The 23,151-nt window shown below is 46.3% G+C and overlaps 2 protein-coding genes across 2 annotated transcripts in view; both read right to left on the bottom strand.

Annotated features, from left to right (window-relative positions):
• Nucleotides 1–1,192: 1,192 nt before the first annotated feature.
• On the bottom strand, nucleotides 1,193–22,441 carry LOC129394200 (nuclear pore complex-interacting protein family member B6-like). Its single transcript, XM_055099736.2, has 8 exons — nucleotides 22,353–22,441; nucleotides 22,043–22,129; nucleotides 12,216–12,398; nucleotides 8,520–8,619; nucleotides 8,212–8,356; nucleotides 4,076–4,136; nucleotides 3,931–3,966; nucleotides 1,193–2,580 (listed from the first exon to the last, which is right to left on the bottom strand). Exons 1-8 carry the CDS (start codon nucleotides 22,407–22,409, stop codon nucleotides 1,258–1,260), a joined length of 1,992 nt encoding a protein of 663 aa, XP_054955711.2. The 5' UTR covers nucleotides 22,410–22,441; the 3' UTR covers nucleotides 1,193–1,257.
• Nucleotides 21,055–23,151, bottom strand: part of LOC129394195 (serine/threonine-protein kinase SMG1-like) — a 36,417-nt gene continuing 34,320 nt past the window's right edge. The window contains exon 17 of the mRNA XM_055099690.2: nucleotides 21,055–22,539. The gene's annotated coding sequence lies outside the window, so the exon portion shown is untranslated. The remainder of the gene's footprint in view (nucleotides 22,540–23,151) is intronic.

Raw genomic sequence — 23,151 nt, forward strand, 5'->3', positions numbered from 1 at the left:
ACTTAGATAAGAGGATGCTGTGCCTCCCTGGGGGTCTTCAGTCACCCATGGTCCTGGCAAGAGAGGAGGGCCAGGAGAGAGCTTCACCCACCTGCTGTCCTGCCCATGTGACATCCGCAGGTGCTGCCATGGCCACGACTGTTGTTACACTCGAGCTGAGGAGGCCGGCTGCAGCCCCAAGACAGAGCGCTACTCCTGGCAATGCGTCAATCAGAGCGTCCTGTGCGGTGAGTCCCCAGCACCACTATGCCACCCACCCCGAGTATCCCCTGGGCATCCTGACATAGCCAGATGACTTCCGTGCCCCTGTTGCAATAACCACTGCTTCCAAGTCTCTATAGACCACCCCTTGGGTATATCTAATGTAAGTGATATTTATTTTATTTATTTTTTGAGTCAGAGTCTCGCTCTGTCACCCAGGCTAGAGTGTGCTGATGTGATCTTGGCTCACTACAACCTCTGCCTCCTGGGTTCAAGCGATTCTCATGCCTCAGCCTCCCAAGTGGCTGGGACTACAGGCATGCACCATCACGCCCAGCTAATTTTTGTATGTTTTTCAGTAGAGGTGGGGTTTCACCAAGTTGCCTGGGCTGGTCTCAAACTCCCCACCTCAAGTGCTCTGCCCGCCTTGGCCTCCCAAAGTGCTGGGATTACAGGCATGAGTCATGGTGTCTGGCCCTAATGTGAGTGATCTTTAACAATGAGGACTTGGAAAAGAAAACCCTGAAGAAACCTAATTCTTTGATGTCTGGATGACAAGGAAGAAGATAGAAATGGCATCAGATAATAAACAGTGTAAATGTTTATCAGAAAGAGGCTGGTGGTCGGGACCAGTAGGAGGATCGCTTGAGTCCAGGAGTGCATCTCTACAAAAAAGTTAAAGGATTTTTTAACATTGGCCAGGTGTGGTGGCACACATCTGTGATCCCAGCTACTTGGGAGGCTGAGGCAGGAGGATTGCTTGAAGCCCAGGAGGTTGAGGCTGCAGTGAGCTGTGATCGAGCCACTGCACTCCTGCCTGGGTGACAGAGCAAAACCCAGTCTCAAAAATAATAATAATAATAATAATATTTTACATAACCAACCACTTCTAAAGATTAAAAAAAAAAACCCACAATTAATTAAAAACCTCAGGTCCCTCAGGCAATCATACCAGATACTGAAACAAAGCAATAACATAAGGACTGCAGTATTTATTTTATTTTTATATTATTTATTTATTCTTTGTTAGTTTGTTTTTGGAGTGTGGGTTTTGTTTTATTTTTTGATTTTTTTCTTTTTTTCGACCCACGGATTTATTCTTATTGCCCAGGCTTGAGTGCAATGGCGTGTTCTCAGCTTACTCAACCTCCGCCTCTTGGGTTTGGGTAATTGTGTCTCGGCCTCCCTCTGCCTCTTGAGCTTGGGCGATAGTTCCACCTCATCCGCCCTCCGCCTCTTGGGTTTGGGTAATTGTGTCTCGGCCTCCCTCTGCCTCTTGGGCTTGGGCGATTGTTCCACCTCATCCGCCCTCCGCCTCTTGGGTTTTGGTGATTGTTCCACCTCATCCACCCTCCACCTCTTGGGTTTCGGTGGTTTTTCCGCCTCAGCCTCCTGAGTAGCTAAGGGAGGAGTCTTCAGATTATCATCCACTGAGGGTGGAAGAGGAGAGGGTGGAAGAGGAGCAAGGAGACACTCCTTCAGATTATCATCCACTGAGGGTGGAAGAGGAGAGGGTGGAAGAGGAGCAAGGAGACACTCCTTCAGATTATCATCCACTGAGGGTGGAAGAGGAGCAAGGAGACACTCCTTCAGATTATCATCCACTGAGGGTGGAAGAGGAGAGGGTGGAAGAGGAGCAAGGAGACACTCCTTCAGATTATCATCCACTGAGGGTGGAAGAGGAGCAAGGAGACACTCCTTCAGATTATCATCCACTGAGGGTGGAAGAGGAGCAAGGAGACACTCCTTCAGATTATCATCCACTGAGGGTGGAAGAGGAGAGGGTGGAAGAGGAGCAAGGAGACATTCCTTCAGATTATCATCCACTGAGGGTGGAAGAGGAGCAAGGAGACACTCGTTCAGATTATCATCCACTGAGGGTGGAAGAGGAGAGGGTGGAAGAGGAGCAAGGAGACACTCCTTCAGATTATCATCCACTGAGGGTGGAAGAGGAGAGGGTGGAAGAGGAGCAAGGAGACACTCCTTCAGATTATCATCCACTGAGGGTGGAAGAGGAGAGGGTGGAAGAGGGATAAGGAGACACTCCTTCAGATTATCATCCACTGAGGGTGGAAGAGGAGAGGGTGGAAGAGGGATAAGGAGACACTCGTTCAGATTATCATCCACTGAGGGTGGAAGAGGAGAGTGTGGAAGAGGAGCAAGAGGACACTCCTTGATATTATCATCCACTGAGGGTGGAAGGGGACGAAGGAGACATTCGGGAGGTGTCTTGAGGCTCAGGGAGTTATCCGTTATAGAACGTTGTTGAGTTGGAGGAGGTGGCTGGCGGCCCATCCTGTTTTTTAAAGTTTCAGCTGTGAGGTAGGGCCAGTAGGGCAATCCTGAAGAATGACGATGCTCCACTGCCGCCATTCTGACCTGTAGGGCCGAAGAAGGGAATGTTTTCACACATATTCATTTGATGGACAAAATTACTGCCACCAACACGGTCTGCACCTTCTGTTGCTGGTGATAGATTTTTGCACCTTTCCATCCTCCAGGTTTCAAAATAGCAGTATCACTGTCATAATATCACCCTTCCACTGAGTACTGCTGACAGCTGGGGGGTAAAGAAAAGTCACTGGGACACACTGTTGTCTCCACATGCCACTGTGTCTGTCTGCAAATGTAGGCAGGCTGGGGTCCTGCCCCAGGGAAGACAGAGTCATAACAGAGTAATAAAGAAGCATGTTTGAGACACAGGAGTGTCTATGTCTAGCCTCATTCCTCCCTCACAGCCATCACCAGAGCATGTTTCTTGCACCAGGTCAACAGACAGTAAGAGAGGAATGAAAAGCCCATTGTCCACACATGTTGCAGCTTCTTTTTGGAGAATGTTTTCCAGGCCTTTTATGTTCTGTCTCTGATTCTCAGAACTCTACAAGGTCAGTGTGACCACCCTGCTCCAAATCTAAGAAAACAGAGGTTTCCAGAGGAAGGAGAAATTGTGCCCAGGGTCACACAGCTTGCAAGAGGCAGAGTGGAAGTTGATTCCAGCTCTGCCTGCAGGCCCCTCTCATTTCCCCTCTGTTTCCCTTCTTGACAAAGGATCTTCTTCACTCTGGAGGTGCCACCCATGAGAACAAAGAGCTCTGGAGAGATGTGGATTCCTGAAGAGCTGCAGGGGAACTGGGAGAGGGTTTTCTGACAGAACAATCTTACCTCAAGAAGTCAGTTAGGCATGGCTGTAATATTTCTTTTCACTCCCAGGTAATACCAAATTGTAAGTGCACTAGGACATAAAGAATACTTTTGTCCATGGAAAAATGAGGTGGGAATTCTAAACAAAGCAAGTTTTAAAACTGTGTTTCACTTCAAGTGTACAAGTCCCATCACGTGTAATCATAGGACTCGGCAGCTTTTGAATGTACAGAGGCCACACAAGAACCAGCTTAGCTGAGCATCATTTAAGGCCTTCATTTGGAATTGTCCCTGTGGGTAATAAGTTACATTCACTCTTCACTAATTTACAGTCAGGGCCCATTTGCTATTACAAATATGGAACCTCTGACACTTTGAATATTAGATCAGGGGCCCCACTGGGTGGGGATGAAGGTGTTTTTGCACAACACGGTTACCAACAGGGATGGGACTGTGATGCTTGTAGGCAGCCTTTCTCTCTGCCATCTCCCTCTGCAGGGCTTGAGCACAGAGCTGTAGGGAGAAAAATGTATCCATGTCCTGACCTGGCAGACTATGTTCAAAAGCAAGGAAAACAAACAAACTTACCCGGTTGCAAAGAGGCTTTCTTGCAGGAGGGGGGATCTGAAAAAGCCAACACATGAGAAATTGAATGTTGAGAGAGTCTAAGAGCCGTGGCATCATCTGCATCAGCACTGAACTATCCTGCAACTGCGGGGAGGAAGCTCCTTACTTTGCATTTGTGGTAGTCCTCTGCCCGCCGCCGCAACTCTTGCGCACGTTGAAACATTTTCCTATGGATTACAATCACTTTCATCAGATAAAGCACCACTTTCAGGATGATTTTAAATAATCTGCCATGTTTCTGTTATCCTCACAACTGTACCCTTACACAATCTATCTCTACCTAGAAAACGTATTTCAGATGGCTATAAGAGTACAATCTGAGCCGGTCGCGGTGGCTGACGCCTGTAGTCCCAGCACTCTGGGAGGGCGAGGCGGATGGATCACGAGGTCAGGAGATGGAGACCATCCTGGCTAATAAGGTGAAACCCCATCTCTACTAAAAATACAAAAGATTAGCCGGGCGTGGTGGCAGGCACCTGTAATCCCAGCTACTCGGGAGGCTGAGGCAGGGGAATCACTTGAACCTGGGAGGCGGAGGTTGCAGTGAGCCAAGATCACGTCATTGCACTCCAGCCTGGGTGACACAGCGAGACTCCATCTCAGAAAAACAAAAACAAAAACAAAAACAAAAAAACTGTATGGTCTGATCCAAACTGTTGCTATATTGATTCCTCCTCTTGCTTACTGCCTGCTGACTTCTGAGATGATAGTTTCCTTCCCCATTCTCAGTATATCCCTAATTCATCCTTCATTGAGCATCTTTTATCATAAAGCTGTATTCTCTTTGTATTAATATCCTTACTGTGTTTCACAGGGCAGAAACAGCTGGGCTTATAAACAGGCATAGTCCTTTTGAAGGATGTGGTTGATCCTACAACAACACACTTTCCTAAGGATGACAACAACTCACCCCACCCCTAGAATGGCTGGTATGAACCGAGTTTCCACGCAGTCTAGCTGGCAATGGGGTCAGGAGACGTTTTGCTGCTTCACATCTTTTGGTCACTGGTAAATATTAAGGTACTTTGTTTTCTGTTTTGTGAACTCTCTCTCTCTCTCACGATATGTCTTCTGACCATTTGTTTCTATTTCTGCATTTACTGGGTCTAAGCATTGTACAGAGGTTAAAAACAACACTCCAATGGGCGTTTCCCAGGAGGGTGGGGTTCAGTTTCTGAACTCACTTGTAGGTGTGTATTTCTTTCATATCCAATTTCCCATTTTCCTCTGCCTCTGATACCTACCTCTCCTTTTCTGCATGCTCACATTCTTTCATGCTTAGTTTCCTCAGATTAGAAGGGAGAGAAATGCACACACATGATCCACCAGCCCGTGTGGGATTCCCTCTGCCCTTCTGGCATCTGAAGGCTGTGATTCAAAGATCCCCCCTGCAACCTTTCCACAAATGAACCAACTGATTCTCACAACCAAAGGGAGAATGGACACCTCCCATTGAGGGACAAAAAAAAGTCACACTCTGGCCTGCTGGCAAGTCACCTGTCATTTCCAGCTCATCTTCATAGTTCCATAGTTAGTCCTATTCTTTAGTAAATATAAAGACTATTAAAAGCTTCTATGAGGTGCACTATGTGTGTTTCTGGGGTCAGTCTTGTGCTTGACACAGCGAAAGCTCATTTTAGTTCAGTGTGAAAAACCAGACCTCACCAATTCATCACAACTAACTCCATCGGAAGCAGAGGATTGCTCCTCATCTGACTCCTCCTGTGTGAGACCTGATTCTCAGTCAGAGGCTGATGCCGGAACTGAGACCATCAGCCATAGAGAGATCCTTCCAGAATATGGTGTCATTAACCCCGCAGTTCACTACTGCACTTTGCCATGATTCAGGACTGGAACTCTTGTCATCGACTTTAAAGATCCTGGTTGACAGAAAAGGCAATCTGAATGCTGGGCGCATCTATTGAATTACACATGATCGGAATGGCTCCTAAGTCAGGGTGTTATGTCCTGAAAATAGGTGACAACGGCAAACCATCCACCCTGGTGTTGACTGACTTTAACAAGGTTCAGTTCACAGAGATTGAGGGCAGAAAAAGGAAACGGCCTAAAAAGGGTAAGTTTGCTGTGTTGCCCTCACACCACTTGATTCATGGTCCTGATCCTAAGGATCTCACCTGATACTTGGTTTTATAGGAAGGATGTGTAAAATTCCCAGAACGCTAGGAAACAGGGACGAAAACACTTCAAAGAGAAAGTTAATGAACTTGTTTCTGACCACAGGGCATCCTTCAGCACATGCTGTCTGGAGTGGCCTCCAACAAGGAGTGTGTGGTGAAGTGCTGAGAATGCAATGGGAGCAGGGTCCTGTCCCCACGCTAAAGAAGCTCACAGTTTAATGCAAATGAGAAGCCAGTGAGGACATCCCTACTCCTGCTGTGCACTTGGGAACTAGAAACACAAAACCTGACTCTGGAGGGAAGCTAAGGAAGCATTCTACTCTTGAGTTGACATAAGTGCATCTGAAGCTTCTGATCTCTGATGAGAACAATGGGGGACACCAAACAGAATATAAAACCCATGATTGAATACATCCAATTGCTAACATGGCAGTAAACAGACATGAGGTGAAGATGGAGGAGAAGGAAACCCAGGACGAAAGTCAGCCTCGCATTTGGAACCCATTTCCCTGAGTTTCATTGCTGAATTCCAGAAGGAACTACTGAGATGCAAAGAAGCACGGCAGCTTTTGCACACATGCGTGGGATTAGATGGAAAACAAGTGGATTGAGGGTCTGCCAATGAAAGCGACCCATACTGAAGTCCACTGGCTCTGGTTGAGACCCAGAAGAGTCATGCATTAGAATAGAGGTGGACAGGAAATACCCTGGCCTTTGTAGGGACTGAGCCTGCACCGACGACCTCAATTGCAGCCTGTATGGAGGACCCCTAACCATCCCCCAGAAGTAGACTCCCATCTCTTCTGCAGCAAGATAACATGCTACTAGGCCTCAATTCATTGCTAAATATTTTTTAACAAGTATCTCACATTTAACAAAAAAAGATCAGTCATATGGCAGCAAAATACAATATAATATGACCAAAACATGAAAGACTGTGAAAATAATCTGGAGGTGACCCAAGCATTGAATTCAACAATCCAGGCTGGGTGTGGTGGCTCACACTGGGAGGCTGAGGTAGGCAGATCACCTGAGGTCAGGAGTTCAAGACTAGCCTGGCCAACATGGTGAACCCCTGTCTCTACTAAAATTACAAAAATTGGACTGGGCACGGTGGCTCATGCCTGTAATCCCAGCACATTGGGAGGCCGAGGTGTGCGGATCATGATGTCAGGAGTTCTAGACCAGCTTGGCCAATATGGTGAAACCCCGCCTCTACTAAAAATACAAAAATTATCCGGGCATGGTGGCATATGCCTGTAGTCCCAGCTACTCAAGAGGCTGAGGGATAAGAATCGCTTGAACCTGGGAGGTGGAGGTTGCAGCGAGCCAAGATCATGCCACTGCACTCTAGCCTGGGTGACAGAGTGAGACTCTGTCTCAAAAAAAAAAAAAAATTTGGCCAAATGTGGTGGCACACACCTGTAATCCAAGCTACTCGGGAAGCTGAGGCAGAATTGCTTCAAACTGGGAGGCAGAGGTTGCAGTGAGCCAAGATTGCACCATAGCACTCCAGCCTGGGCGACAGAGCGAGACTCTATCTCAAAATTAAAAAAAAAAAAGGCTGGCTGTGGTGGCTCATGCCTCTAATCCCAGCACTTTGGGAGGCTGAGGCAGGTAGATTACCTGAGGTCAGAAGTTCGAGACCAGCCTGGACAACATGGTGAAACCCCATCTCTAGGAAAAATACAAAAATTAGCTGGGCGTGGTGGTGGGCACCTGTAATCCCAGCTACTTGGGAGGCTGAGGCAGGAGAATCACTTGAACCCAAAAGGCAGTGAGCTGAGATTGTGCCATTGCACTACAGCCTGGGCAACAACAGCAAAGCTCCATCTCAGGAAAAAAAAAAAAAAAAAGAGAGAGAGAAAGGAAAACCAATGCCAGTACTAGCAACTCCTCTTCCCCCGAAAAAATGACAAACAAGAATGTAGGAAGGGAAAGGAATTATACAGCTTAAACTAATGAAGCAGAAAGGACAAACTCAATTTTGAACCCACTGAATTTGCCACAAATATTGTAGAAAATATTCTCAAGGACTTTACAGTTGTCTACTTTGATTGACACATGGTTCATACAACAGTATTTGTGTCAAGGCACATCTTACTGTTTTCTGGAGGTCTTCCTCTTTCCATTGATTTTGTCATGATGGTTGATTTTCGTTGTCACCTTCCTCTTACGGATTTTAGCTCTAAATTTTCTTTTCACATGTCTCCGTAGAGTAATGACGTCTTTCAGGCCAATTTTATTTCCTGGAAAGGAAGAAACTCTTTTCTTTGTGTGCATACAAATGGACCTCAGCCCTTGGTGAGAGTGAGGAGAGGAGAAGGTGAGAAACCTGAGGGCAAGAAGCTGTTCTTTCCCTTTCCAGGGCAAACTCATTTCCACACTATGGGGACTCCAACAGAGCCATACCTTCCTGTCTACGTCGGTTGGACCTCCAGGCTCTCTGCTGTACATCCGTGGATCCATCATGTCCATTTTCAGACTGGAAGATAGTCTTCAGGAAAGACAACTAGGAAATAATAATATAAGAATGACGGCTGGGCACGGTGGCTCATGCGTTTAATCCCAGTACTTTGGGAGGCCGAGGCAGGTGGATCACGGGGTCAGGAGTTCAACACCAGCCTGGCCAAGATGGTGAAACCCCGTCTCTACTAAAAATACAAAAATTAGCCGGGCATGGCAGTGGGCGCCTGTAATCCGAGCTACTCGGGAGGCTGAGGCAGAGAACCGTTTGAAGCTGGGAGGCGGAGGTTGCAGTGAGCCGAGATCACACCACTGCACTCCAGCCTGAGCGACAGAATGAGACTCTGTCACACACACACACAAAGAATGACATGAGGCTGGCACGGTGGCTCACTCCTGTAATCCCAGCACTTTGGGAGGCCGAGGCAGGCGGATCACCTGAGGTCGGGAGTTTGAGACCAGCCTCACCAACATGGAGAAACGCTGTCTCTGCTAAAAATACAAAATTAGCCAGGCATGGTGGTGCATGCCTGTAATCCCAGCTAGTCGGGAGGCTGAGGCAGGAGAATCACTTGAACCCAGCAGGAAAAGATTGTGGTGAGCTGAGATTGTGCCATTGCACTCCAACCTGGGCAACAAAATTGAAACGCTGTCTCAAAAAAAAAAAAAAAAAATAGGCCAGGTGCAGTAGCACATGCCTGTAATCCCAGCACTTTGGGAGGCTGAGGCGGGTGAATCAGAAGGTCAAGAGATGGAGACCATCCTGGGCAACATGGTGAAACCCCGTCTCTACTAAAAATACAAAAATTAGCTGAGCATGGTGATGCACGCCTGTAGTCCCAGCTACTCGGGAGGCTGAGGCAAGAGAACTGCTTGAACTCAGGAGGCAGAGGTTGCAGTGAGCCAAGATCCCACCACTGCACTCCAGCCTGGTGACAGAGTGAGACTCCATCTCAAAAAAAAAAAAAAAAAAAAAAAATGACATGAATATACTTCACACAACGGAACTGTACACTTCAACACGGTTAGATGGTAATTATCATCTTCTAAGTATTTTACCACAGGTTAACACGTTTCACAACTTGAAAAGGAAGTAATTACCTTCAGCTCTCTGAGTTCTAGAATTTGTAACATTTCACCCCCTGCTCCTTCCTGATCTGCACTGGAGCATCTTCCTTCTGTCCCTGCTCTACTCAGAGTTCACTTTCCCTTCCCTCACATCAGCTTCGTTGAGGCTGGTTTGAACTTAACGCAAAACATTCTCACTAATGACTGAATTCCCACCAAGATTTCCATATTATCACAGTATGCTTTTAATCTTCTAAGATATTAAATATTTGTTCTCATCATAGCGAAAATGCAATGCAAATCCCATCTCAGATGTGGGTCAGATACCTATGAATCTCCTGAGGTAGTCATTGAAATGACTTTTTTCTTGAGATGGAGTGTCACTCTCAACCATGCTGAAGTGCAGTGGCGCTACCTTGGCTCACGGCAACCTCCACCTCCCAGATTCAAGCGATTCTTGTGCCTCGGCCTCCCAAGTAGCTGGGATTACAGGTGCCTGCTACCATGCCTGGCTAATTTTTGTCTTTTCAGTAGAGATGGGGTTTCACCATGTTGGCCCATCTGGTCTTGAACTCCTGACCTCAAGTGATCCACCTGCCTCAGCCTCCCAAAGTGCTGGGATTACAGGCATGAGCCACCACACCTGGCCTGAAATAATATCTTTCAAATTCTTTGCAGAATTTGTTTTCTCCTGGTTTCTGCACATAGGATAAAAAAAAAAAAATCATGTACTAGGATTTCGAGAGAAGCAATGGGTAATCTAAAAAGATGAAAAGAGAAAACACATCAATCCCACAACTACTGCTAGATTTCATAGGAAAGGTAGCTGGCCCAGTTTGGAGCTAGGAGAAATGTCAAACACATGAAGAAATGACAAGCAAAGAAATGCCATCACGCATGAATGCTTCATGGCACCCATGATGTCCTTGCTTAGGAGGTAATGGTATAGATGACTAGATGACAACGACAAAGATGAGAGGTGCGAAGTTGTCCAAGTCCAACAGCTCAACTGAACTTTCCTAAATGGAACTGTTAAAAAGTGGTAAATTTAAAAACTTCCCCTGGCTCACGTGGTGGCTCACGCTTGTAATCCCAGCACTTTGGGAGGCTGAGGCGGGTGGATTATTTGAGGTTGGGTTTTAAGACTAGCCTGGCCAACATGGTAAAACCCCGACTCTACTAAAAATACAAAAATTTGCTGGGCATGGTGGTGGGCACCTGTAATCCCAGCTACTTGAGAGGCTGAGGCAGGGGAATCGCTTGAAGCCAGGAGGTGGAAGTTGCAGTGAGCCGAGATCACACCATTATACTCCAGCCTGGGCAACAGAGGGAGACTCGTCTCGGGGGTGAGAAAAAAAAAAAAAAAGCTTCCTCCAATTTATACCGAAAATTCTCTGTTCAGGACTAAGTGGCATAGAGAATGTTAAATGTGCCTAGATATCTTCATAACTCATATATTTTCTGTTTTCTACATATCTTGAAAGGCAGTGCCAAATGATGTGTAATTATCTAGGTGGTGAAACTGAAACATACTTCCTCTTCCCTTGAATATAAAAAAGCATTGTGGTATTAGTACTTTTATCTTGGATCATTGTTCAGAAGGAGTTTCAGCCCCCAGACAACCACATTTTTACTGTCATGAATGGCAAGACAAAATGTAGAGCTCAACTTACCCAAAGGAAAAAAGGCTCAAAAGACAAATTATGGCACAACTTAGCAGCCAAATTCTTACCAAGTACAGACTTTTGACATACTGATCTCTCTCCAGTTGCAAGTGGGAACATGCACTTTGAATGATGTCATTCAAAATTACCCTGCCCAGACACACTTTTCATTGATTCTCTTGGAGGGCAGTTCTAAGAGATTCTCTGGGGCTTTCTCTGCATCATGAGACGCAGTGCAGTTCTGCCCTTCACCTTCCGGCAGTTTGTCACCTCGTCCCTATGACCTCAGAGGAACTTTGTCTCAGGGCAATTGTTTGTTCCTTGGCCTCTTTCATTTCCCCTAAAAATCATTTGCTGCCCCTCTAAATGGCCTACATCTCCATCTATCTCCCTCTCCCCTCACAAGAGGGTGCTCTTTAAGCATCAACTATCCGGCCCTTCTAGCAGTCTCATTTTTCAGCTGGTTCCCATGTTTATGCCTGTTCTAGGTTTTTCTTTTCCTGTTAAGCTGTCTGTTGTCAGCTCATTTCTGCAGTGAATCTTCAGAGAGGAGATTGGAAGCTTTCCTTCCACCCATACGATAGAACTATAAAGCAGAAGAGTTTAGAAAGAATTTCCTATTTAAGTGACAAAACCTCATACTCCATTTGTGATAAATAGCACAAAGGTTAAAAAAACTTATTTTTGACCAAAAGCTCTGTTGACATTCTATTAAACAAACACCGACCTATTTAATTTTCATAATGTAAATGGCAGACATTTTCATAATTCTTATGCTAATAAATCATTTCCCTGATTGTTTGGGTAAAACCACATATTCATAATGAAGTCCAGAAATGTGAATTGTTTTATATAATTTATTCTTATTTGTGATTACAAGTATACCTCTACAGAAAGTTAGTATACTCACACAAAGGTAATTTGTGCAGAAGAGAATGGTAAATGTGTAAGGTCTCAGAAACTCAATAATGATAATTATCAAATTATCCAATTTTTGTGGAGATGGGGTTTTGCCATGTTGGCCAGGGTGGTCTCGAACTCCTCCACAAAAGTCAGTCTCACGATGACGATAGACAGCCAGAGTATTGATAACCTGGAATAATAATAGTTGAAATAATGAAAAGGTCAATGACACTGACAATATTTCACTCAGAAAGAATCATCCTTAGAAACCGTCAACCTCCTCCAAAAGGTAACCACATCCCTCAGATATCACCGTGGGATTCCACTGCTACAAAAAAGAACAGAAGTTAGAAGTCTCATGTTTTTCAGATGGCTGGTAGTGTTTTTAGGCATTGCAAATGTGGGGTGCTGTCTTTCTTGGTATAAAGCAGGGATATCCAATCTTTTGACTTCCCTGCCTATATTAAAAGAAGCAAAGTTGTCTTGAGCCACACATAACATACACTACCACTAACAATAGCTGATGATCTAAAAAAAAACTCTTTTTTTTTTTTTTTTTTTTTTTGGAGACAGAGTTCCACTCCACTCAGTCGCCCAGGCTGGAGTGCAGTGGTGCAATATCGGCTCACTGCAACCTCCAGCTCCTGGGCTCAAGCCATTCTCCTCCCTCAGCCTCCCGAGTAGCTGAGATTACAGGTCTCTGCCACCATGCCCGACTAATTTTTGTATTTTTAGTAGAGATGAGGTTTCACCATGTTGGCCAGTCTGGCCTTGAACTCCTGACAGGCGATCTGCCTGCCTCGGCCTCCCAAAGTGCTGGGATTACAGGTGTGAGCCACCGTGCCCAGCCATTTGTTTTTGTTTTTGTTTGGTGTTTTGTTTTTGAGATGGGGTCTCACTCTGTCACCCAGGCTGGAGTGCAGTGGCGTGCTCTCGGCTCACTGCAACCTCTGCCTCTCAGGTTCAAGTGATTCTCCTGCCTCAGCCTCCTGAGTAGCTGGGAGTACAGGTGCCTGACAATGCACTCAGCAAATTTTTGTATTTTTTGTGGAGATGGGGTTTTGCCATGTTGGCCAGGGTGGTCTCGAACTCCTGACCTCAGGTAATCTGCCCGCCTCAGCCTCCCAAAGTGCTGGGATTACAGGCATGAGCCACTGTACCTGGCCAAAATCTCCTAATGTTTTAAGAAAGTTTACAAATTTGTGTTGAACTGCATTCAAAACTGTCCTGGACCACATGCAGCCCATCACTCATGGCTAAGATAAGCTAAGTATAAAGTAATTATCTTTTCTTTTTGTTTGGAGACAAAGTCTTGCTCTGTCACCCAGGCTAGATTGCAGTGGCATGATCTCAGCTCACTGCAACCTCCGCCTCCCAGGTTCAAGCGATTCTCCTGCCTCAGCTACTGAGTAATTGGGATTACAGGCGCCTGCCACCGCACTCGGCTAATTTTTGTATTTTTAGTAGAAACAGGGTTTCACCATCTTGGCCAGGCTGGTCTCCAACTCCTGACCTCATGATCCACCTGCCTCGGCCTCCCAAAGTGCTGGGAATACAGGTGTGAGCCACTGCACCTGGCCAGTAGTTATCTTTTCTTTAAAGTTATTTACTTGTTTTTTAAATTGATGTATAACATTGGATGCATTTATTATATATCACATGGTAAAAGAATCCCTCTAAATAATACTTCTCTCTTGGATTATATGAATCTTTGTCATTTAAAGCTCAGCATAAGTAAAAAAAAAAAAAAAAAATACAATGAAGAGATTACTTCATTCACAAATAAGTATCAAATTTTAGTGCTTAAAAATTAACAAGGTGGGCCGGGCATGGTGGCTCACGCCTGCAATCCCAGCACTTTGGGAAGCCGAGGTGGGTGGACCACGAGATCAGGAGATTGAGACCATCCTAGCTAACACGGTGAAACCCATCTCTACTAAAATTACAAAAAATTAGCAGGGCATGGTGGCACGCGCCTATAGTTCCAGCTACTTGGGAGGCTGCGGCAGAAGAATCACTTGAACCCGGGAGGCAGGGGTTGCAGTGAGCCGAGATCGCACCACTGCACTTCAGCCTGGGTGACAGAGCGAGACTCTGTCTCAAAAAAAAAAAAAAAAAAAAAAAAAAAAAAAGTACCAAGGCGGAGATCATGAAAATGGCATGAATAGTGTGGGATTTCTCTAAGATTGTTGGTATTAATTCCATTAGACTCTTATGTGAGTGAAGACGAAGACTTCCCCTGAGTAAGTTCAGACAGCTTGTGATAACATTTCTACATCGATTCCTCAGGATTTAACTATATATTCTTGAAAACATCTCAATTTTAAATGTTTCTTTCAAGATGGTGAATTAAACAGAGATAGCCCTTCATCAGGTTGAACTGAGCATATGCTGAGTCTGAAATGGAAATGATGGAGTTAGAGAACCATACAACAATGGTAATGATTTCAGAAACATAGTGTTGAGCAGAACAAAGCAGACACAAAAGAGTACCTATGGCATGGCATGCATCTGTATACGCGAAATTCCAGAATAAGCAAGCTAACCTATGATAAAGAGACTGGCTGGGAAGAGTGAGAGTTCACTTTCTGGGGTGACATAATAGTGTAGATCTTGGCTGGGCACGGTGGTTCATGCCTGTAATCCCAACGCTTTGGGAGGCCGAGGCGGGCGGATCACCTGAGGTCGGGAGTTCAAAACCAGCCTGACCAACATGGAGAAACCCTATCTCTACTAAAAATACAAAATTAGCTGGGAGTGGTGGCACATGTCTGTAATCCCAGCCACTCGGGAGGCTGAGGCAGGAGAATCGCTCGAACCTGGGAAGCAGAGGTTGCGGTGAGCTGATATTGCCCCATTGCACTCCAGCCTGGGCAACAAGGGAGAAACTGTCTCAAATAAATAAATAAATAAATAAAATAATGTAGATCTTGAAAGAGGGTTGGTTTATGCTGGTGTATGTACTTTCCAAAGTTAGTAAACTTACACTTAAGGTTATATATTTTGGCCAGGCGCGGTGGCTCACGCCTGTAATCCCAGCACTGGGAGGCCGAGGCAGGCAGATCACGAGGTCAAGAGATGGAGACCATCCTGGTGAACATGGTGAAACCCCGTCTCTACTAAAAATACAAAAATTAGCCAGGCGTGGTGGTCTACTAAAAATACAAAAATTAGCCAGGCGTTGTAATCTGAGCTACTCAGGAGGCTGAGGCAGGACAATTGCTTGAACCCCGGAAGCGGAGGTTGCAGTGAGCCGAGATCTTGCCACTGCACTCCAGCCTGGGCGACAGAGTGAGACTATGTCTAAAAAAAAAAAAAAAAAAAAAAGTCATCAAACCAGATGACACAAATCAAATGACATTTCACTTTGTTTTGGTCCATTTTGTTTGTTAGAGACAAGAGTGCAGCGGGGCCATCTCGGCTCACTGCAACGTCCAGCTCCTGGGCCCAAGCGATCCTCCCACCTCAGCCTCTCCAGTAACTGGGATAACAGGTAGGCACCACCATGCCCAACTAATCTTTTTTGGAATTTTTTGTAGAGATGGGGTTTCGCTATGATGCCCTGGCTACTCTTCAACTCCTGGACTCGAGTGATCTGCCCACCTCGGCCCCCTAAAGTGCTGGGATTACAGGCCTGAGCTGTGTAATTTCATGCCGCGTGACACAGCCCAGTAAAAAGGAAGAAACCCCGCGGGTCCAGCGTCTACTCACAGGGGTGGGATGATGGCTGATAAATCCCAGCAGGAGCCAAAAGAGGAGCCACCACCGCAGACGCATGTCCTGGTCCTTTCAGGGCGCCCTGAGGCGGCCAGGACAGAGGTGGAGGTGGCTCAGGGCACGGGGGAAGGAAGGGGACGGGGACCGGGGCCGGATCTGAGTTGGGGAGGGGGAGGGGAGGGGGAGGGGAAGGGGAGGGGAAGGGGGGAAGTAAAGGAAGGGAAAGGAGAAGGGGGCTGTTGGGCACCTGGAGGAGGTGGAGGAGGAGGAGGAGAAGAAAGGGGTCTGGGAAAGGATCCGGTTCAAATTAAGTTCTCAAGCGCCGGTGGAAGGTTTAGCTACAGGTCACGGAGAAGATCAGGGAAGCAACAGGACACGCGGGGCAAGGGAGCGTGAGGCTTAGGAGCAATTAGAGGGAGACAAAAAGGTTCTGCTATCCACCAAACCTTCTTCGGTCTGGGCCCTCCCTTGGCAACCCTGGGGCTTTATACTCCCTCTCCACCAATCCCTGATGACCCCAGTGGTGCCTCACAATGGACAATGCCAAGTAGCGCCCGCATCATTCCAATGACCCCTCCCCCATCTCAGTCTCCCACACTCCTCGCAAGGACAGGTCCTCTCTGGAACCTTCACAAACCTGATTTCTGGTCCTCCCCAACCAGCTCCCTGTCCCTGCTTCTGGGCGCTCCTTCCTTCCTGAGCTCCCAGGGTTCCTCAAGGTCACTTTTGGCGACAAAACATAAAAAACAAATGATGGCAGGATGGCAGGAAGAACCTCATACCCAAGCAGGGTGCCAGGTTTTACAGCCTCCGCTCAGCCATTCATATCCTAAGCAACAAAACATCAGCAGGATGCGGAAGGTCCCGATAGTAAACCATCTCCATCACATCCATGTAGCCATCTGTCCATCAACCTGTATCTCAGGAACAAATGTAGATACATTCATTTTAAGCATGCATGGTACATTTACAAAAATTAACCTGACTTATTTTGTTCCAACAAATCTCAATATATTTGAGAGCAATCAAATCACACAGCATGTTTCTGATCATATAACTGTGCTAGAAGTCAATGATTAAAAGCTAATTCAAAATTATTATTTGCTTGGAAATTCAAAGTGCCCTTATAAGACATAAACATATGAAAGAATCCAAAATGAAACAAGATTGCCTTTCAACTCAATGATAAGATCGTAACATGGCAATAAAATGTCTCCCTCTGGCCTGGGAATTCCTCTTTGTGCCACAAGGTTGTGTGATCGCAAATCACCCCTAACCCACCTAGACATTTTAACATCCGAAACCGAGTGATGATGTCCTTATCTATATCATCTTACTGCCTGTGTGTGTGGACTTTAAATTCTGAACCCAAATGAGGGGGAGAAAACCAAGTTGACTTTCATGATTGACCTCTCAGGGATGTCCAAGGAATCTGTGCATTTCAAGAAACAAAGTTCATCAGCTTCTCTCCTAAGGTATTTGCCCACAATACCCAGAGGGCTTGGCAGCATCATGTGTGATGGGTGGGGAGCTCCAAGCAGGTGGGCAGGACCCAGGGGCCTGGTGACCAGGACAGACCCCCACTGTCCATCACCTTTCCTGGCCCTGTCCTCTGCTAAACTTCCCACAGGCCTTCTGCCCGATCACACAGAGTATGCCCAAACTCTCTCAGGCCTCTGGCAGCTGAAAACCACAGCTTTAAATCCCTTTACCATTTACTATGACATAAGGTTATTGTAAACAGGAAATATTCTATTGATGCTACAAATGGAAAGCCAATGCCTTTACCATAAATAGAAAAACAACCCTAAGAAGCAAGCAAAACAAAAACAAAACAGGGGCTGGGTGTGGTGGCTCACGCCTGTAATCCCAGCACTTTGGGAGGCTGAGGTGGGCGGATCACAAGGTCAGGAGTTCCAGACCAGCCTGGCCAATATGGTGAAACCCTGTCTCTAATAAAATACAAAAATTAGCCGGGTGCGGTGGTGGGCGCCTGTAGTCCCACCTACTTGGGAGGCTGAGGCAGGAGAATAGTTTGAACCCGGGAGGCAGAGTCTGCAGTGAGCCGAGATTCCACCACTGCACTCCAGCCTAGGCGACAGAGCGAGACTCTGTCTCAAAAACAGCAACAACTACAAACAAACAAAAAACAGGGTTAACGAAAGTATGGAATTCAATTCTTTTTATATGCTGCAGCCATGTTCCGGCCCTAGATTTGGCTGGGCATGGTGGCTCACGCCTGTAATGCCAGCACTTTGGGAGGCTGAGGCAGGCGGATCACGAGGTTAGGAGTTCGAGACCAGCCTGACCAACATGGTGAAACCCCGTCTCTACTAAAAATACAAAAACTAACCAGGCATGGTGGCACACGCCTGTAATCCCAGCTACTCAGGAGGCTGAGGCAGGACAATCCCTTGGACCCGGGAGGCGGAGGTTGCAGTGAGCCGAGATCGTACCATTGCACTCCAGCCTGGGTGACAGAATGGAATGAGATTCTGTCTCAAAAAAAAAAAAAAAAAAAAGCCCTAGATTTCGGTTGTGTTGGTTGTAAAAGGAGAGACCAAGTAAGTGGGGGTTGAAGTCAGATTAGAGCAAAAGTGAATGGCAGAGAGTAGTATAATGTCCATGAAGGGCTGCTAGAGTCACCGTGATCATAGCCCAAGCAGAGACAGGGAAAGGAAGATGTGAGCAGAGTTTGGGGTCTCGAACAATGGAGGTTATTCATGCAGCCCAGGAAAGGCTCCCCAAAGCCAGGATCAACCTCCCTTGCAGGCGGTCCCTCATGGAGGCATGGCCAGGCACCTTAGATTTGAGACCAGCTATGTTGCTGCTGACCAGCTGTGTGACCCTGGGCTGGTTTCCTTCCATACAATGGGAGTGCCAATGGCTGCAAGCATGCAAAGACCGTCTGAGGATAGGAGGAAGCAATCTGTTGAGCACCCGTGTACCTGAGTGTCATCACCTCCCAAGGGCATCCTTCGTTCCAGAGCTGGCACCTTGGAAGGCCCTTGGTCACTGAAGGCAGTAATGATGGTAACAGCAGTAAATCATCATTTACAGCTGATGAGGGAAGGCCAGGGGTAGGGCTCCTACGTCCTGGATAACAATGAGGGTCTGGGCACTCCTGGGGACAGCTGAGTGGTAGGACTCCTGGGTCCCCAGGGGGCAGGTCCATCTTCAATGGCATTGGGCCTAGGCTGGGATGCTGAGTTATCCACTGGAGCATCAGCAGTACAGGCAGGCACAGACGCAGTGGATCCATCGGAGGTGGCAGGTGTAGGATCATCTGGTGAGCAAGTAGAGTCACCAAGCCTGGCTGACCACTACCCCCACTATCCCCACAGACGATGCCCTGTCCCTTGCCTCATGCTCCGGCAGGGTACAGGCTCGCACATGGGGCCTCATGGAGCATCTCTCTAAGACCTCTGTGTCCTGGTCATTGAATGGGCACTTGAGTCACCCAGGGCCATTGGAACAAAGAGGAAGAATCAGGCCCCACCATGTTTTGGGAGAGTGTTTAGCACAGGAAAATGCACAGAATACATGCACGACACGGGGGCACTGTCAGTGTGGGAGCAATAGTTTACAACCTCCAGCCCTAATCTGAGCACTCTCACCTGTGCAATCTGAAAGGAACAGGAGACTTGCAGGAAAAAGAGTGCCTGGATTTAACTTAAAGGAACTAAAATGTTGGAATTTTTACTCTTGATATCCTTCCAAATCAACTCTCTCAATGTTCCCATCCTCAAAACTATCATATGGGGTAACTGAGGCAGTCAGAGATTTACTGACTCAATGTCACTCAGTTGATTCTCAGTTCACTGCTGATTACATCTCACCAAACTGCTTTTTCTGAAGTCTACTCCGTTTCATCATGCTGGTGATGATTTTGTGCAGCTCTGGGACAAACTCCACCTGGCTGAGGATAAAGCAAATCTGCGGTGACTTAGTCCTCCTGTCATTTCCCATCAGTTCCCCACTCTCCTCCTCTGCCCCTCCACAGTCTCCCATGCAGGCTGACACCATATGACGGCCTTAATGGAGTCCACCGAGTATTTCAGGTTCTCTCCTGGGCCACTTGAAAGTGGATGTACACATGGGATTTGCTTTGACCCAAGAGATGTGAGTGGAAGTGAAGCGTGTCACCTCGAGGCAAAAGAGTTGGGAGCCATTGAGACTGGCCACCCTCTCCTTCATCTCTTAGAGCAGCTGACAGCTCCCATATGGAGGCTGCTCCTTTATTCTCGTGGCAGGATGAGGGCATGTGGGGCACAGGGCACAGGAGAGCCATGGAGGATGTGCAGCATGGGCAGGAAAAGAGCCTTCAGTGGTGTACATTTCCATCGTTTGGGGCTGTTTCTTACCTACAGTGATACCTAGCCCATCCTAGCAGGCATGCACCATCTACCCCACGCTCTGTGATGCAGACTAGCCTGCCGTCAGAACATGAACTGGTGGTCAGACACACGTAGGTTTCAGTTCCAGCTCTGCCTCTTATTGACTGTAACCTCAGGCTTAACTTTCAGTCTCTGAGCCTCAGTTTCAACTCTGTAAAATGAGGTGGCTATACCATCTCAGGTTGCAGAGAGAATTAAATGAAATATAAGTGCATGTAGAGCATTGAACCCAGGGCCTGGCACACACAGTGAGTACTCAATGTTAGCCATGTAGCTTCATGATGCATACTGATTGTCAATATTCAGACAATCCAGTAAAGTATTACCAAAAATAAAAGTAAACTTATTTGCATATGTATTCTTTCAATCTTTATTTTTAAACAGGGTAAAACTATGCATATTCTTTCATAGCCAGTGTTTTTCTCTTCATAGTATATTGTTAAAATAATTTTATCTTGGACCGGGTGCAGTGGCTCACACTTATAGTCCCAGCACTTTGGGAGGCCACGGTGGGCAGATTACGAGGTCAGGAGTTGACACGAGCCTGGCCAATATGGTGAAACCCCATCTCTACTAAGAATACAAAAATTAGCTGGGCATGATGGTGCACACCTGTAGTCCCAGCTACTCAGAGGCTGAGGCAGAGGAATTGCTTGAACCCGGGAGACGGAGGTTGCAGTGAGCCAAGATTGTGCCACTGCACTCCAGCCTGGGCGACAGAGTGAAACTCTGTCTCTCTCTCTCTCTCTCTGTGTGTGTGTGTGTGTGTGTGTGTGTGTGTGTGTGTGTGTGTGTGTGTGTGTATCTATATAAATCTCAAAAATAAAAGATCATTTTTGAGATTATCATTTTAAAAGACAAGATAATGTTCAACTTAACGACTAATTTAATTATTACTATTGGACTTTTTGTAGACTGCACAGAGCATTCAAAACAAATGAAGGAGAATAAAAAATATGTATTACATGTTGTAAAATAAATGTGATGTGGTTAATTCTTTTATTCAAAATTATAGAACATATATATGTACTATAGAATGTATTTCTTATTATGAGTCATGTTAAAAAGTAGTTTAGAAGCTGTTGATTTGAATTTCCTTTTCAAATTTTGCAGGATAATTTTTTTTTTTTTTTTTGACAGAGTCTCGTTCTGTCGCACAGTCTGGAGTGCAATGGCGTGATCTCGGCCCACTAAAACCTCCACCTCCTGAATCTAAGCAATTCTCCTGTCTCAGCCTCCTGAGTAGCTGGGACTACAGGCTCACACCACCATGCCCGGCTAATTTTTGTATTTTTAGTAGGGACGAGGTTTTGCCGTATTGGTCAGGCTGGTCTCGAAGTCCTGGCCTCAGGTGATCCACCAGCCTCAGCCTCCCAAAATGCTGGGATTACAGGCATGAGTCACCACGCCCAGCCTAAACTTGGCAAGATAATAAATAACCTTTTTAACTGTCGTTGGGCACTTGTCTGGTTGTTTTTCTTTAGGTTACCATGCCAGCAATGATTCCTTTTGAGTTTCTGACAGAAGATAGTGGTTTTCATCCAAATAAGTCAACTACTCTACCCCATCCCTAAGCCACTTGTATGGAAAGAAAAAGAGGAAGAAGCCAGTACTGTGACTGCATAAGCTTCCCCCAGCATCACCCGCTATGAGATGTGTGGCAGCTGAGACCCGGGAACTGCTCAAGGGCACCAGGCCCCATCTCTCTGCACTCACTCACCTTCCTCAGGTACTCGCATGGGCATGTCACTGACTTTACGTGCTGCTGCAGCTCCTTGGTGAGCTGGCCCTGCTCATGGGACAGGAACTGTGGGGTCAGGACAATAGAGAGCTTCACCATTTGCAGAATGAGAACAGGGGCTCATCATGAGTGCCAATCTATTAGATAATTTTAAAAAAACGTGTTGAATGAGTGGAAAAACAAGGTGATGTTTGAGTCTATAGTGGTCAAGGGCTTCAGAAAAGGACAGAACCAAGTTCAAATTCCTGTACTTTGAATTTCTACTTCATGCCATGCAAAATTACTTTACCCCTTTTAACCTCAGTTTTCTTCTGTGTGAAACAGGAACAATAGTTTCATTCGTCATTCAGTTTCTCTCAAGGTTTCACGAGATCATACCTATAAAACATCCAAGTCATTTAAATGTATCATCATTTCGGTCATAATTAGTGGGATCCATTTCACTATTATTGGATATACAGTTCTGTGCCTGAAACCTACAAAAAAAGAAAATGTTAAGTCTAAAAAGCATTAGTGATTTCTCATTTTTATATTACTAATTACAACCCTATTTAATCACACAAGGCCTTGTCCGTGGCAGGTGCTCAATAAACACTTGTCGACTCAATGCATGTGGGCTCCGGAGCCACACTGTTTAGATTCTATTCTGCCTCCACCACTTATCAGCTGTGTGATCTGGGTAAGATAATTCACCTCTTTGTGTCTGCACTTCCCTCTCCATAAACTATATATAATGAGAATCCTTAGCTCATTCAGTTGTGGTGAGGGGTGAATGATTTGGCACACAGGAGGGGCTTGTTAAACATTAGCTGTGATGATCTCCTTCCAAATCTTCATTTTCAGAGCCACAGATGAGGCCATAGTGCAACCAGGTGACCTTAGAGTGTAAGTACACATGATCGCCAGCTATGCTCTATCTCCACCATAGGTCCAAGACTGGGTAGTTCTGGCCTGGAGGTTTCTGCTGCATCTGCCTTCTCAGTGTTCACCTAAGGACTTTTGTATTTTCCTCCTCACATCCCCACAGATGGGGTTCAGGCTGCCGGACACAGCTGGGTGATGCCAGGGCAGTGGTCACCTGTGCCAGC

The sequence above is a fragment of the Pan paniscus genome, chromosome 18, assembly GCF_029289425.2.
Source record: "Pan paniscus chromosome 18, NHGRI_mPanPan1-v2.0_pri, whole genome shotgun sequence".
In the NCBI taxonomy this organism is placed as follows: domain Eukaryota; kingdom Metazoa; phylum Chordata; class Mammalia; order Primates; family Hominidae; genus Pan; species Pan paniscus.

Excerpts from the sequence above, each read along its gene's own strand:
- LOC129394200 (XM_055099736.2), bottom strand. The coding sequence starts at position 22,409 with ATGACGAATGAAACTATTGTTCCTGTTTCACACAGAAGAAAACTGAGG. Across the intron at positions 22,130-22,352 it reads GAAAACTGAGGTTAAAAGGG|TTCCTGTCCCATGAGCAGGG; the intron begins GTAAAGTAATTT and ends CTGACCCCACAG. Across the intron at positions 12,399-22,042 it reads CATGCGAGTACCTGAGGAAG|GTTATCAATACTCTGGCTGT; the intron begins GTGAGTGAGTGC and ends TTATTATTCCAG.